At 33.0% G+C, this 16,023-nt stretch overlaps 6 protein-coding genes across 7 annotated transcripts; 2 read left to right on the top strand and 4 right to left on the bottom strand.

Annotated features, from left to right (window-relative positions):
- Nucleotides 1-1,205: 1,205 nt before the first annotated feature.
- Nucleotides 1,206-2,017, bottom strand: LOC116776954 (eukaryotic translation initiation factor eIF1). The gene has a single exon (XM_032670265.2). The coding sequence runs from the start codon at nt 1,856-1,858 to the stop codon at nt 1,526-1,528; it is 333 nt and encodes a 110-aa protein (XP_032526156.1). The 5' UTR covers nt 1,859-2,017; the 3' UTR covers nt 1,206-1,525.
- A 108-nt stretch (nt 2,018-2,125) lies between these two features.
- LOC116776953 (protein D2-like) lies at nt 2,126-2,817 on the bottom strand. Its single transcript, XM_032670264.2, has one exon. The coding sequence runs from the start codon at nt 2,694-2,696 to the stop codon at nt 2,136-2,138; it is 561 nt and encodes a 186-aa protein (XP_032526155.1). The 5' UTR covers nt 2,697-2,817; the 3' UTR covers nt 2,126-2,135.
- Nucleotides 2,818-3,605: 788 nt separating this feature from the next.
- On the bottom strand, nt 3,606-4,370 carry LOC116776888 (uncharacterized). The gene is made up of 2 exons (XM_032670178.2): nt 4,222-4,370; nt 3,606-4,008 (listed from the first exon to the last, which is right to left on the bottom strand). The coding sequence occupies exons 1-2, from the start codon at nt 4,223-4,225 to the stop codon at nt 3,608-3,610; spliced, it is 405 nt and encodes a 134-aa protein (XP_032526069.1). The 5' UTR covers nt 4,226-4,370; the 3' UTR covers nt 3,606-3,607.
- Nucleotides 4,371-4,623: 253 nt separating this feature from the next.
- Nucleotides 4,624-6,384, bottom strand: LOC116776927 (uncharacterized). 2 transcript variants are annotated; one of them, XM_032670234.2, is made up of 5 exons: nt 6,245-6,384; nt 5,844-5,937; nt 5,434-5,607; nt 5,051-5,163; nt 4,624-4,712 (listed from the first exon to the last, which is right to left on the bottom strand). In XM_032670234.2, the coding sequence occupies exons 1-5, from the start codon at nt 6,347-6,349 to the stop codon at nt 4,653-4,655; spliced, it is 546 nt and encodes a 181-aa protein (XP_032526125.1). In that variant the 5' UTR covers nt 6,350-6,384; the 3' UTR covers nt 4,624-4,652. The 2 variants fall into 2 exon arrangements, with proteins under 2 accessions (XP_032526125.1, XP_032526124.1); XM_032670233.2 differs by lacking the exon at nt 6,245-6,384 and adding an exon at nt 6,029-6,188.
- Nucleotides 6,385-6,491: 107 nt separating this feature from the next.
- LOC116776886 (probable small nuclear ribonucleoprotein Sm D1) lies at nt 6,492-7,032 on the top strand. Its single transcript, XM_032670174.2, has one exon. It carries the CDS (start codon nt 6,599-6,601, stop codon nt 6,974-6,976), a length of 378 nt encoding a protein of 125 aa, XP_032526065.1. The 5' UTR covers nt 6,492-6,598; the 3' UTR covers nt 6,977-7,032.
- A 343-nt stretch (nt 7,033-7,375) lies between these two features.
- LOC116776749 (uncharacterized) lies at nt 7,376-15,160 on the top strand. Its single transcript, XM_032669990.2, has 4 exons — nt 7,376-7,655; nt 11,502-11,607; nt 14,242-14,400; nt 14,503-15,160. The coding sequence occupies exons 2-4, from the start codon at nt 11,512-11,514 to the stop codon at nt 15,085-15,087; spliced, it is 840 nt and encodes a 279-aa protein (XP_032525881.2). The 5' UTR covers nt 7,376-7,655; nt 11,502-11,511; the 3' UTR covers nt 15,088-15,160.
- Nucleotides 15,161-16,023: the final 863 nt, after the last annotated feature.

Raw genomic sequence — 16,023 nt, 5'->3', positions numbered from 1 at the left:
TAAAAGTTTTTTTCCTAAAAACCACTTTAATCTAATTTCTAATATATAATCTAAATTCTATATGTAAAAACACATTCAAAAAGTAATCATCATATCAATGTAGTTTTTACATTTAATGCTTATACCATACATAAATCTATTGTTTATATAAAGATATGATTAAATTCCTTATTACAACACATAAAACGAGGTCAGATGCAATGAAATATTGATGTAGGCAAGAATTCAAACTCATTGAATTGTATTTTAGTTAAAACTGCCTATTGTTGTCCTAATTTAGGAAACCATTGCATAGATTTTAGTTCATTAGATCGTCTTTAAACGTATATTTTATGACCAGTGAAATAAAATGTAGGTGCTATTGTTTATAAACACAGTTTGATTTTTACATCAAATTTTTGTATTTTTTTAATATTTATAATTGAGTGATTAGAAGTATATTTAAATGTTATAGATACAAGAGTATACTTCTTTTCTAAAGGGGAAAATAAGGGATATAAACCGTGCCTACTTAAAACGTCATCACACTATACTGTCAATGAATAACCTCAAAAGCATTAAGCAAACGAAGGTGCAAGACTGAGTCTGGCATTAGCTTAAAAACCTATTTATGTATAAAATTTTAATATATAATTATTATTGCTATTACTTGCATATGAAATAGGTTATATTTTTTCAATATCTTATTTAAAGTTTTGTTAAAAACATGCACGTTGGCAGTGTATTTTAAATCAAGTACTCATTGCACGTTACCGTATTGGCGCAAAAATAGATTATTCCAAACAAGTTAGGATTAGGGACTTCGTGTTTTCCTTGTATGTTTTAGCCTTGTTAATGAATACTACAATAGTGATTCTTGTCTATTTAAAATACAATAAAATGCTGTTTAACTTACACACTGTATACATGATATTAAAAATTAATAAGATTATTCGTTCGTCATAAGGTTAGCTTGTTATGTTTATGTCTGCAGCCTTAGCGTCTTATTCGAGTTATGACTCACATGAGTAGGCCTTCTATTTTACTTGTTATCTCATTTAATTAGATACTTAACGTATGATCAACCTCGGTAGGATTCAAGGTTAGCTCCAAGCATACAAATATACAAGGAAACTAACAAATATGTTAATTCGTACCAGACATTGTGTTGTACAAGCCACTTTCACCGTGGAAATCCCGTTACAAAGTTAAATAAAAATCACACATACAAAAACATGTTTAATAATGGAGACATCATATTATTACAGCAATTTATATATGTCGTATAAAACAAAAATGATTATAGACTATTTTCGTTCGGCGTTAAATAAACTTAAGCTGTCCGGAGACGGTGTCGATATTCAAAAATACATTTATTTTTACAATACGGAGACAGCAAGGCACAGGGTGCTGGCCGTACGGCCGGGATAACAATACTCTCTGTAAACGTCGGTACTTTCTAAATACATATTAGATAATGTTATAACTCTCACGCTCTCATAATATAAACTATCATGATGTCGCAGGGAAGGACATGTTATTTGTTCTAGAAACCGTGGACCTTGAGTTGCTCGGGCTTCACGAGGCCCGATTTAGTGAGCCACTGGCAAATGTTCTCGCGCTGATCTCCCTGCAGCTGCAGTACTTCGCCGTACTCCGGATGTTCCACCACGGTACCGTTGCACGCGAACTCCTTCTTGCATGCCCGCACGATCTTTTTCAGGTCATATTCCGAGGACAGTCCTTGCACCGTCGTCAACGTCTTACGTCCGTTCCGCTGCTGGATCCGGACGTGGACTAATCCATCTTGAACGTCGTCTTCCGAGCTTTTGATAGCATCGGCGAATGGGTCGAATGTGTTGAGATTCTGGATGGACATACGATTGAGCGTCGCTTCTCTTTGTTTTAATAAATCTCTGCGATACGACGCACGAACACTATATATGTCACTAATATGCTCAGTTCAAGCACGATGTCAATGCGATGACCAATTTACGCAAAATCCAAAATGTAATGGCGGATGATATGGCGACTGGGGCAAAAAAATGAGATTGTCACGCGGAGGCGGAAATAATTATCGATCTACCATAGACAAACATGTCAGATTTTTATATGAGGCTATGTGTACACAATCGTAAAGTACCGGTTTTATAAAATTAACCTTTCAGCTTCGCATATAATTTTGGTACGTAATCATCGTATTTAGCTAAATAAAAATTACCAGCTATTGGAGGGCCAAGTTTAAACTGTTGAGCGAATTTGTTAATAGAAAATTTTCCTCTTTTATCTCCAGAATTATTTGGAAGTTTGGGGACTTGGGAAAAATCACATTTCTCTGGCTGCTTGTATACCAAAAATACATAGCGGTGTAGTCCAGTGCCCTTTGGAGGTCCAGACCCTATATAATCTGATAATACTTCTCCCTTGTTCACATCGCCGCCATAAATATTTCCTATCAGCCAGTGATGCCACTCTCTAAATTTTGGATTCTCCCGGCTTGGTGCATCAGGGTCTACCATAGCCAAAGTGTAATACTCAGTTTCTTTGGCTGCGAATTTAACGACAGGTTTATCTTTTACCTGTGTAGGTGTTAATTCCTTACCCATTTGAACAGAAACACCGTTAGAATATTGGATTTGCATTAACTCTGAGGGCGCAGTCGTCAGAACATCCGGTACTATACATTGTTGTTTAAATAAACTTTGTATATCCGACATTCTAAGAAAAACAATTATATAACACTTTTAATTAAAGAAATTCAAATACCGTTGTAGATATTTAAATACTTAATGTCGAAATTAAATAGTAAATTATCAATGACAATACCAATATTGGTTGCTAAGATACTAAAGGTGAGTGCTTACTATAATTTGTAATAAAAACTACTCAATAAAAACATAGACAAGACATAATTTAAAAAGATGAATGTAATGCATAATATTTTGTAACTTATAATTATTTACCGGTTTTTCATCTGTAATACCATGGATATACGAATGAAAAAAAATTGTTGCTTTTATCTTTTATCGCTTGATATTCCAAAATATATTCATATAATAAAAAAATAATTAAAGCATGATTATTTTACCTATTTATGTAATAAAGATAATACAACTATATTAGATTTCATGAACAGCAACCAGAGAAATTATACAGTAAGAGAATGCATACCATTTTTATGTCTATGCTTAGTTTGTTCAAACTAAATTCTCTTTGGTATATTAATGCTGAATTAAAAAAATATGTTACCATTAATAGGTTTTGAAACTTTGATAACTAATATAATATATTGAATCATTTAAATAAATTGTATCACTTTGTCGACAATCGGCTTTGAGCAAGCGTGGTGATTAATGCTCTAACCTTTTCCATGTGAGAAGGTCTTTGCTCAGCAGAGGTCACCGATAGGCTGATGATGATGATAGCACCTCGTTATTATATTTTTGCCAAATAAAATAGTTACTATAGAATTTTTTAAAATGTTTTCTATATATAGAACAAAATAGAATAAATAAAACTACTATTCTCAAAAGCCTTGTCAAAACAAACGATAAATAGTTGAATTTAAACTTTTTTGTCATAAATTGTTTAACAAATAAATGAATGGGAGTAATGAAAATACTGTAGATCATAAATTAATTTTATTCTTTGCATTAGCGAGCATTGCATCCGCTGTGAGAGGAATTTGAAGCTTTTTGCCGATTCTATCAGCTTTTAATTGGAAGACGACGGCTTGTGTGTTTTTGATGTTCCGTTTCAGATTATCCACCCTCTGCTGCATTTCCAGAAGCTCGTTGGAGAAGGTGTCTATGTCGTTCGTCATTTCATCTATATTAATGTCTGATACTAGGTTCTTCGACTTAAATCTGTAGTTGGCAATGGTTTCCAATTGCATGTTGAGTATTTTATTCTCCATGAGTGACGACTTCCGCTCGTAGTCTATACACATCTTGCCGAATCTCTTCCGTGACTCCACCACCACGTTCATAAGATGCTCCGTCTTTTCCTCCAAAGTCTCATTGTCGGATTCTGTTACATTAGAAAATGGCTATGATTAATAAATGTACAAATCAACTGCATATATCACAGTTATTAACTTAATGTCAGCAAAATTATCTAATAACTAGTAATAGGAGTATCCCTTGAACTGTTTACTTTCTTAAAATTCATATCGTTGTTGTCAATACAGCGTTCAGTGTGTTTAAATAGACGGGAGAACAATACATATTATTAAATACATACCCATGGCTATGATTCAATATCCAATATAAATCACATAATTTATTATTCAAAATGTTGTTTCGATTCACTTATTGTTTACAATTCACAAACGCGAAGTTTCAAACAAAAACGGATATATTTTGACAGCTTTGAAATTGCGAGTCGCGAGTAACCATAGAGAATTAGATAACGTTATAAAACCGACAAATACTTAGAGAATTTCGAATATTCAACAAATGATATATATTTAAAAAAAAACACTTATTATTAATAAATATAATTTTTTAATTTGTTAAAAAATAATTAAATTTTTTATGTATTTCTAGGTATAAACGACTTTCGCGTGTCATAGTTTATGTTTTGTTAAAATTTACATAAATTAATAAAATTCATATATATTATCTATAAAAATAATAAAACAGATAAATTCATATCCAAATTTATTCATGATACTATGGAGTAACTATGTTGACCGAGTTCTTGATCATTTTCATAAACTCTTGGGCTGATATCTGAAATACAAAATATATATACTTTACACAACTTAAAAAAAAAATCCTAAAAAGCATGTAAAGACGGTGTCTTAAAACTTCATAATCTGTTCATGATGAATTGTGAATATTTTATTTGAATCTGCTAAGACGTGGTACGTTATTTTCACACAACATTAGTTTAGACTTACGTTTATAACTTTATACTTTCAAGTTAGCCAATTATAATGCGACATGCAATAGACGCACAAAAGTTTTAAAGCAATGTTTGAATAATTTTACTCAAAGAAATATCTTCATATATAGTAGGACTGATGATAGCATAATTTTATTTCATATATATATATATATTTATTTACATAGCCGTCGTAGTCCGTATCAGCATCGTCCACCATCTCATCAATCTCCTCATCAGTCAGGTAAGTTCCGAGGATATCGGTAACTCGTTTCACGTTCTCCACGCTTATAAAACCTGCTCGTTATTGTAAAGGTAATTAATATTAAAAATTATAACATTTTTTATTATATTTACTGTTTATTACTACATATATATATTAACAGTGTATAATACAGCGGAAGTCATTACTTAATGTTGAAAAAAAAAATTGTTGAACGTTTCTTACTGATCAATCATTTCCAACATTTTTGAACGTTACTTGTGTTAAATATAAATTAATACTTGTAAGAAATATATAAATAGTTACTTTAATATTAGGAACTATTAATATTAATATTTTATTACCTGTGTCGTTCATATCGAATAATCTAAAACTTTTCATGATGTCCCCATCGCTGTCCAGTGACATAACTTTCCTCATTATCGCCGTCTCAAAATTTTCAAAGCTCAATTTTCCCGTCTGCCCCTTATCAACGCCGCTTATCATTTTTTGTAACTCCTCTTTCGTCGGTTCGTAACCTTTGGGAATAAATAAGTTTTAAATTTTTAAATTTTGTTAGGTAGAAAGAGGAGCTTGGACGCTGGAGGTGAGCGTTTAACGCGATACATAGGGGCCACTTAAACCTACACCTGGGTCAAGTCCCAGGCACTGTTGAAGCTCCTATCCCTGCAAGGATGGACTCGCCACACGCACAATGAAGCCATGGAATGATGAGAAGTATCGTCTCATATAGACGCAGTGTATTTTTTCGTACCTAATGCTTTTATTGCAACCCGGAAATCTTCAGCTCTGATTTTGCCTTCTCCATTATAATCTAGAAGATCAAATGCTTGTTGGAGATCACTTTTCTGTAAAACCAAAGAAAAAAATTAAATATTTAAAGTTAATTTTATTTAAATTATGAATCGTATGAAATTATAACATATTTATTGTAACTACCTGTTCGTCTGTTAGTATTAACCGAGCATATACTGATTTAGGTTCGATATTTTTCTTTAAATCCTCTATTTCTTTTTCGGAAAATTCAGCGGTCACGGATAAATCAGCGGTTAATACATCCATTTTAATTATACTATGTTACTATTCATTTATCGACCAAACAGGCCATCGCGATTGAGATTTTAAAACATTGCGATAAACAAAAAACTATTTTACCTGTTCATTATCAAATATGAGTCTAGCGCATACTGTTTTTTCTGGTTTTTCTTCCTCTAATTCAATGTCTATTTCTGCTTCTTCAAGCACTTCTTCTTCGTGCATTTCTTTAGTTTTCTTTAATTATAAAATGAAAATGATAGATTTATATCTTTTTATATTTTAAGAAATATCATTAGAAGCTGACAGTGTTAATAGCATTTTTAACATATATTGTCGCACATTAATGATTATCATAATCATTTTTGTATATAGCAACACATATTAGCCGCCAAGCGCCATATTTTGTTTGGACGCAATTTGAGGTTAAACATAACTTAATATAACTTTTAATTAAAATATATTGCAGCAAACATGAAGCTAGTGAGGTTTTTGATGAAATTGAGTCATGAAACTGTGACTATTGAGCTTAAGAACGGCAGTGTTGTCCACGGTACAATCACCGGCGTCGATGTAGCTATGAACACACATTTAAAGGCTGTTAAAGTTACTTTGAAAAACAAAGAGGAACTACAGTTAGAAACTCTTAGTATACGTGGGAACAATATTAGATATTTCCTGCTTCCAGACAGTTTACCTTTAGAGACATTATTAATAGACGATGCTCCTAAAGGTAAGGGCAAACGGGAAGGTTTCGCCAGAGGTGGCACTAGAGGAGGAAGAGGCCGAGGCAGAGGCGGCCGTGGAGGTCCCAGAGGTGGGAGAGGCGGCAGAGGTCGTGGCCGTCGATAAGTTCCAGTGTTCTTTAGCTATTAAGTCCTTATTGTGATTATATATTTGTAATACTATTGAGCGTTTTATTTCGAGAAAAGTGTATGTTATCGAAGTGCTCCTGTGTCCGAATAGTTGACATGCTATTGACGACATAGTTTTAATGGTATGTAATGCTACATTAAATTAAGTAAATTTTTTAATATATCTGGTAATTTGTTTGACTAAGATGCCTAAGTCTAGTTTTATAAGTTGTAATACTAATGCAAAATCTCTAATAAATAATAATGTAACTAAAGGTGGTATATAGATGAATTGATTAATTTAGACTTATTATTTCAATATACTCCGGGAAAAAAAAATAAGACAGAGGTCCATACAAGTTTAAACCAAAATTAAATACCAATTTCATGAATATCAGGAGATTAAAATATCTATGAGATCATATAATTTATAACTATGATTTTAATTATAACCTGCACTTATATAAGGTTAGGTTGTTTTAAAACGGCCTTTTTTTTTAAAATATGGCTTTGCATAGATGTGCACAGTATATTCTGCCAAATTGCACTTGTATTACCTATAAAATATACATCTCTGTCATATGCTTGTCAAAAAACAAAATTTCAAATACACAATCAAATATGGCAAATTAACTTTACATTTTTATCAATGCAAAAATATTGGAAAAATAGCATAGGTAAGTTTTATGTAATGTTTATAAATCTTAAAACCTTGTTTTTGAAAGTAAATTAAGAATAAAAATTGTCATAAAAAAAAATTGTCAAAAGAAAACTCCTCCTTTTTGAAGTCGGTTAAAAAAGACAGAAATTGAAATAATTATAATAGTTTACAAATTATTGAATAGAGAAGTTACCTAGTTCATTTGTGTAGTCTGTACTGAGATGTTTTTTATTTGCTTCAGTAAAGAATATAAACCAATATTGAGAATTTACTCAATTCATTAAAATAATCTGTATTTGAGAACATATTGTGTAAAGAAAATTTAATTATATTTCAATTTCCATTGAAAACTGTTTTGAAGACAAATCTCTTTAAACAAATTAATTAAGCAAATATTTAAAGAAGGTTTTTCAGCTTGGTTTTATTCTATACAGCCAGAAAATATTGTTTAAATTTATTTATTCCGGTTGAAAGAAGCATTCGAAATAAGAATTATAACAAATAACATATTATACAAAAAATTTCAAACGTTACAATCCATTCTGACTTGTAACTTAAACTTATAGAAATGAAAGTGCTATATATATATATATATACATATATCAAGTCATATATGGAGAAGAGATGAAACCTCTCATCATTCCATGGATTCACCTTGCGGGTGCCGGGTCCTTCGCACTGCAGGGAGAGGAGCTTCAACAGTGCCTGGGACTTGCGACCCAGGTGTAGGTTTAAGGGGCCCCTATCTACTATCTTAGCTTATTAACCATTTTCTTGAAGACACCCAAGCCCCAAATTATAATTGTAAGGAAATTCAGAAACTGGCAAACTATTCCATTCTTTGCTGTGCGTGAGCAAGGAGGAATCGCATAACTTTGTCAGGATGCAAAGACGTTCTACTAAGAAAAGATGTAGGCCCACCATGTGTGTGGTCGTCCAATAATAAAAAGGACATTCCTGCATTAAGATTTCCAATTCCCGGGCACACTCTTCTCAGTCTAATCTATAGAAAACTGATAGGATGGTTACTTTCATTTAGGCTCAAGATAGACAAATAAGTCTTTTTGCATATCTCTCCACGGAGTCCATGCCATTGAGGTGACACTGCAGTACCTGCCTAGATGTGAAAGCAGTACTCCGACACAGACCCTGACCTTTGTATAGACAAACAAGCTGTTAAGTGATGTGCTGCCGGTTGTTAGGAGGATAAACATTTTTATATAATTTACTATGAATTCAATATGCTAGTTAAATATAATGAATGCTTCATTTACCAACTGAAGACACATCTCAATAGCATCCGGAGCTTAAGATAAAGTCATAGGATTTAATCCTGTGTATATCAATGAATTAAGTATGTATTGAGTGAGCGGAACGCTATACTGGCGACTCAGGTCATCCACGGAGAAGTTTTCGGCCGCCGAATGTCTGATAGAGTTAAGCATTTATTTATCAATAGCTCAGTTATTTGGGATGGTTTTTAACAACAAAAGAAAGTTACATCGGACCAGCTACTTCAATTTTGGGACCGGAAAACGGAACCCATGTCCAAAATGTCGCTTCACATAACTTAAACTGAGTGTTTTTTTCCGAACGAAGCGAAAAAAGAAGGCCAAGGTGCATCTCCTAGTATATTTTCTATTTAAACTTCAATTCATAAATTGTATAAATAAAACTAACTATAACGTTTATTTAGGTATTTCCCGACTTGATTAATGACATATTTAGGATCTTTGGGAATAGTCACCCATTACTCGTACAATAGAATAAAGTGAAGTTTGACATTTCCTTAATGCAGTATTTTAACACATTAATTAGACATTATTTGGTTTAGGATGAGATGACTTTTTCAAAAATCACATTATTTACGTCGGTTATATCTTTTATATTATTGTGTATATAATTACAACAAAAATGTTATAGCAATTTATTAAGTAATCAAGAGAAAATTTGTCCGTAGACATTTTTTATTGTGAAAATATTAGTATCCCGCCATATCCTTCCCTTTGTTTTCTTTTGATGGACTCCAAAGTTAAAAGCATAAATGATATCCATTTGAATGGTTCCTAGTTTGTTACACTGTAAAATTACTGAATGAATCTGAAGAATCTTACATTAATAAGGCATGCATAAAATGATTCATAGATTTAATTTCTTTGTATTTCCCGCGGAAATTCTTGTGACAGTTGTATGCAGTCATGTCACATAGACTATGTCTGATAAATAAAAGCAATATTTTTCGGATTTATAACGCGTATTTTATTATTTAAAAAAACTACATAATCCCAAAAATGTGAAACGCTTCACGATTTTGCGTGTCATCAATTTTTTTTGTTATTGAGACTGGGTATTATAAAATTATAAATATTTTAGTAATTTTTCTACAAAATGTAGTTTATTTATAGCAGTTTGACAGTCCTGGGATTGGGGATAATAATTTGGATTAATGACTTTTTTTCGTACCTAATATATTATTAGTCCTTATTTTATAAGAATTATGTTCAAATACTTTTGATCATAATGGATATATGAACATTGTGGGTCTAAATGTCGAGAAAATTGTTTTATCGTGGTTAATAACTGTGACTTTATGTTTTTATTTTTTCCAAAAGAATTGATTTGTATTCAGAAAAATCGATATCTTCATAAAAAGCTTTTCTTGTTAGCTTAAATTTGACAACTGACCAAAGTATATAATTTGTAAATATTTTTTAAAAATTAGAATGTAATAAACGTGACGCAAAAGAACAGGAATTTGAGGCAAAAAAAAAATTGTTCCCTACAATTTTAAATGTATTAAAAAAACTGCAGTTGTATATGACTAAATATACATAAACAAAGCAAAAAACAAAATTATCGAAATATGTACAAATATATATATATATGTGTGTGTAAGTTACGCTCAAAACATTAATTATTAGTAAATTACTTACAATTCACTTAAAAAACTAGAGATTTTTTTATGACAAATAAAACGACGAAGTTGAGGGCAGTGGCCACATCAGAAATGTTGATAAAGTGGGATCCAGAAAGTGCAAACTCATTACGTGAATAAAGTCTATCGAACGCACCTTCGTTGTTTCTTGATTGGTAGGGACCTGATGGATTGATGCTCACAACAACACACATGAAATTCCCAGGCGCCGCACGTCCTCTATCAACTGCAGGAACTCTAACTAGGACGTTTTTACAATGCTCTAACACTTTTCATTTAATAAAAATTATAATAAAGAGTTTTACAGGATATAAAAAAATATATATTATCTATGGTAGTAGTGTATTATGGTAGTTCATTGCCACGTGTTGAGATCGTGTGACATTTAAGCCACGAAAGTGATATCGCTATTTGGTCTTTGTTGATTGCCACAAACGCGTTGTGCGCGTTTTCGCTAGATTCGTAACAAGAATTCATCGTATAAATGTGTTACTATGGCAACGAGCTGTGAGCTATTTTTCAGCCCACAGCGTTTTCGATCTTTAAGCCTAACATATGAGACTTTAATTTTGTCATAACAAGGATGTTAGTGTGTATAACAAATTATATAGGATGGCAACGAGTGGTTCCAGGAAAACTACCTAACTTACTTATATGTGTATTATAATAAGAATTACATATTAAAACTCACAACCTATGCTAAGACTACATGACTGCCGATGTCAGGACAGCAATCCCATTCCATAGCTTGTGTGGTATCAGGAATCTCCTGGTTCACACGGCTCGGTGTTCCGCGGAGTCAGCGGCGTCACTCGTTATATGATATTCTATCCATACAACGATATTTCCCCGGCGATGTTCATTCATTTCTTAAAATGTTGCGCGTAAGTGACAAACATTTAAATAATAATAAAATTTCCAACACAGGTCAATTGTGATGTCACTCCTAAATTCTTCTCGTAGCATTTTGGACATTGTGCTGGACATAATGGATGAAGGGCCGAAGCCCATGAAGAACTTGAAGGAAACCGAAGTACCCGTTCTACATTAGATAGATAGATGATAGATAGTCTATAGATTAGATGACACCTTACTAATAATCTAAGAATAATATGTAAGTTAATAAATGTAATAATATATTTTTAATGTATACCCACATTGATTATTATAAAAAAAATGCAACAATAAGGAAGGTAAAAGTAAACACAGTTGATTTTTTAAATAAATCGGTAATAATTGGTATAGCTAAGTCATAGTTTAGTTGTCATTTGTGTCACATCTCGTCTGCCCGTGATCACGGTCGCTGAAAAGTAACCGAAACGTCGGATTTGTCTTTTTTTTTTAATAATAAAATCCGCATAGTTTAGTTGTTATTAATCGTAGTAGTTAAATTAATAGTAAGTAGATTAAATTGTCAATAACCCGACAAACACTTTAATAACGTGATATTCTTTATACGTGTACGATAGACTCCTTTGGACTACGCTCAGGAACAGTATTTGGGATATATATATCAATAGCACTTTGCCTAGCACTCGATGAGCAGATTATAGATTAAAAAAAACACCTTGATACTTATCATTTTTTTTTGCAAGATCGTGTTCCGTTTAAAAATCACACCATACTCAGAAACTATGGAGGGTAGACGTAAGGAGATCCATCTCAGTGTGTTAAAAAGTGTCCGCTGAAAGGTAGCAAACTAAGATGGCGGCATAGTAGCATGAGGAAAGATTTTTAAAATATCGCTACACGTTATTTCAGTAGTCTTATAGTAACCTATTTACTAAACTATATTAAACTACGTAAGCAGTTCAGATTTTAAATATTGAATGTTTCTTAAAACTACACAAGTCACGATAGTTTTAAAATTTTCAACCCAACACACTTCACTCTGTTTGTAACCGTTAACTTCGTATCTTTTCCTTTTGCTACACTAGCGTTATCTCGGTGAGTTTTCGAGTAATAATATCCTGCTGCTGTGGACACTATTTACAACTTGTTCCAATACGAGATGGTCCTCCTTACTTCTACCCTCCATACTCAGAAACAAAATAAAGTGATACCCTACGTAAAAAAAAAACCGTCACTTTACAACATATAATCGGTAAAATTATCCTTCAAACCGATATAAACTAAATAGTCATAATTTAAAACATTTAGAAATTATAATAAATGTTAACGTTATTTAAAAAACAAAATATGACAATCCATATCACGGATTAATGTGAGGGTGACAATATTATTATAATGAAAAAATATACATTAAAATATAAAAGAATCAGCTTAGACGAGACCAAGATAGAACTCTCATTTCTGAACTGAAAATGATTTTGTTTTTTTTTAATAACTTTCTTTCCATAACTAGCAATAATACAAAAACTTTATGTCTAAGATTTTCGGTTTTATTAATGTATATCATAATCCCGACGTGTTGGTGACCCTTTCATCTCGTCTTCGTGATCACGGTTGCTGTAAAGGAACCGAAACGCTGGGATCGTGTAGATAAACGAAACCTCTCAGCATTCCATGGGTTCACCGTGCGGGTGCAGGGAGAGGAGCTTCAACAGTGCCTGGGGCTTGACCCAGGTGTAGGTTTAAGGCCCTATCTAACGCGTCGAACGCTCAATTCCACTTATAAGAAAATACACTGCGTATTTTTTTTTATTAACCGATAAATTTAGTTTCATTTACATTCAAAGACCGTTAGATCTTAAAATTTCCAAACCCTGTTTCCAGTTAGTTTTTTCCGTACCAAACAGCCTGACGTCTACTGCGTCTGGTGATGGAACTGTTATTGGTAACAGTCAAAACTAGCGCTTGCCGTGGTTTTGTCCATTAAAAATGCTGTGCTCGCTCTAACCTGACAGATATGACATACTTTATTCAATTAATTGATAAATTAAAGCCATTATCGTGCTTTTTTTAGGATCTCGGGAGGAATTATAAAGCTGACAGTGATATTGGGCGGTTTTTTAAAGTAGAGAATATTTTTTTTTTATATCATACCAATGATCTAGATTCTTGGTTACGTCTCAATTTTTTTGATCTATATTAATAATAAGAAATATGACATCAATAAATTCAATATCAACCTCGTTATTACATTTGATAGATTTTTCCAAACAGATTACACGAAATGAAAATTCATTGACACGTCGGGATTTGAACCGCCGACCGCCGGGATGTAGTTCCGATTGTTTTGCAAACTGAGCTATAGTGGCCACCTATTAATACAATATTCTTAGAAACAAGAACAGAATTTACTTTCATTATAATGTGATACGATTAACTTACAACTTACACAAGAACAAAAACAATGTTAAAAATGAATTCAAACTATCTAGATTTAATTTAAACTTATAGCTAAATTAAATTTGTGTATAACGCAAAAGAGATATTCAATCGCGGGAAAATATGTCATCGGTCAATCTATCACACCAACGCGTAACGTAAGAGTCCCGATCTCCTCTGACAAGTGCGTATATGTCATTCGCGTCTCTCCTACCCTCACATTCCTACAAAATATTATTCAACTATCATTTAAGGAAGAAGATTATGTCAAAGGAGTTTTTATTGTATATCATTTATTTAAATAATTCAAATACTTTTCCAACATTGTTTTAATGCTAAAAATGTCGTTACAAAAATGGTAATAATTTTTTTTTAGAAAAATCGCAACTGTGTAGATCAATTCTGGGACGCGCATCAATCGGAATACGAAGCCCGCGGCAGGATGAGCGAGGATCACGTGGACCGAGTCAACCAGCATAACATGACCTATCCGAAGTTGAGGAAGGAGCTGGAGAAAAGGCGATCTCTATTGAAGGTTGGATCATAATATATTGATTGCCACAATAACGTGAGCCACTAGCTGTTATCAACTAATTTTGGCGGTTTTTTAATTACTTTATTCTTTTTTTGAAATCAGGTGACTAACATGAAAAGAAAAACATCGGGAGAATTCTTCTGCGCCAATTGCGAGGCATGCGTTGAAAGATGTCTGAATGATATTAAAAAGAAATACGCGAATCCGACACAAAGAAGTAGAAATAAACGAACAAAGAAAAATTACGGCGACATTAAAACCTCCTTACGCAAAAATAAATATCGAACGAAACGCAAACAAAACAAATTGGAAGACATCACTTCCGTAAACAGACTAACTAGTTGTTACTACGTACCCGTGAACCACAAGATGGTCGGCGTGGACTCGACTTTAAATCTAGCATGTATGAATAATATGAAAACTAACGAGAATAATAGAAAGGAGAAAGTAAATAAAAAAAATAATACACAAGATGGACGTATATTTTACGCCCAGGATATGGAAGGAATGGATCCCGGTAGCACAGATATAAATGAACGAATGACTGGTTCGGAACGAACGAATGATAACAGCGAGCCAGAGAATAGTGGAAAGAGCATCAACACGCTCAAGAATCCGGACACGAGCGTCGCGTCTCTGAGCAGTTACAAAAGTTATTATTCTATGGAACATGAACCAATGGTGTAAAAAAGATACGAAATTTGTAGAAAATCGTGTATTTAAATATATTTTCCATATAAATATACTTTCGTGATGTCTTCGAGGATTTTTTATTCGTTTCCAGACGATCTGTATGACAGTGACAGTATTTTTTTTTTAATCAAAATCATTTGATAGGCCATTATCCGTACATAAGTCCAACACTTGTATAACGTAATGATTAAAATAAAACTAATATTTTTCGGATTTACTACGAGAATTTTATTATTTCAAAAACTACATACTCCCGACGTTTCGGTTACTTTTCAGCAACCGTGATCACGGGCAGACGAGGTGTGAATGTCTGTCAGTTGGTCCTTGTTATTTATCATCTACCGCCATCGATTTCTTAATTGTCTGGCGTACCGCTCTGGATGCCGGCAGAATGCGCTTACAGTGTCACGAGGTCCTGCGGTGTGGTCACGGACATGGGATTTTATATTTTTAAGGAGGGGGTCCCAGGTGTTGGATAGATTCCAGCCATCTTCTCTATTGAAATTGGGATGTTTTTTTTAATTTCATAGCCTAGTGGATTAACACGGTATGTGCCTGTCTTCACGAGCGAGGATTTGTGGTTTATCAAACCTGTGTAGTGGCCTGGTTTGTCCATTGTGTGTTCACACACTGCTGACTTCGACGCGCGCCTATTTTTGATGTCTGAGATGTGTTCTTTCAAAACTCGCGAAGCCTATTATCATTTTTTTAACTTCGCGAGTATTAATTTAAATAAAATTAAGATTTTACGCGTTTATTATTATTTTAACTAAATAATCCCGACGCTTCGGTTACTTTGCAGCAACCGTGATCACGGGCACATCAATCATCATGTACCAAAACATAGTAAGAGACGCGTTGTAAATCCGAAAATATTAGTTTTGCTTATGTAACCTATTTCGCGAGAATCCAGTGCGGAATATTATTAGT

The sequence above is a fragment of the Danaus plexippus genome (genome assembly GCF_018135715.1).
Source record: "Danaus plexippus chromosome 29 unlocalized genomic scaffold, MEX_DaPlex mxdp_36, whole genome shotgun sequence".
NCBI lineage: Eukaryota > Metazoa > Arthropoda > Insecta > Lepidoptera > Nymphalidae > Danaus > Danaus plexippus.
This window is presented reverse-complemented; position numbering and strand designations above follow the sequence as displayed.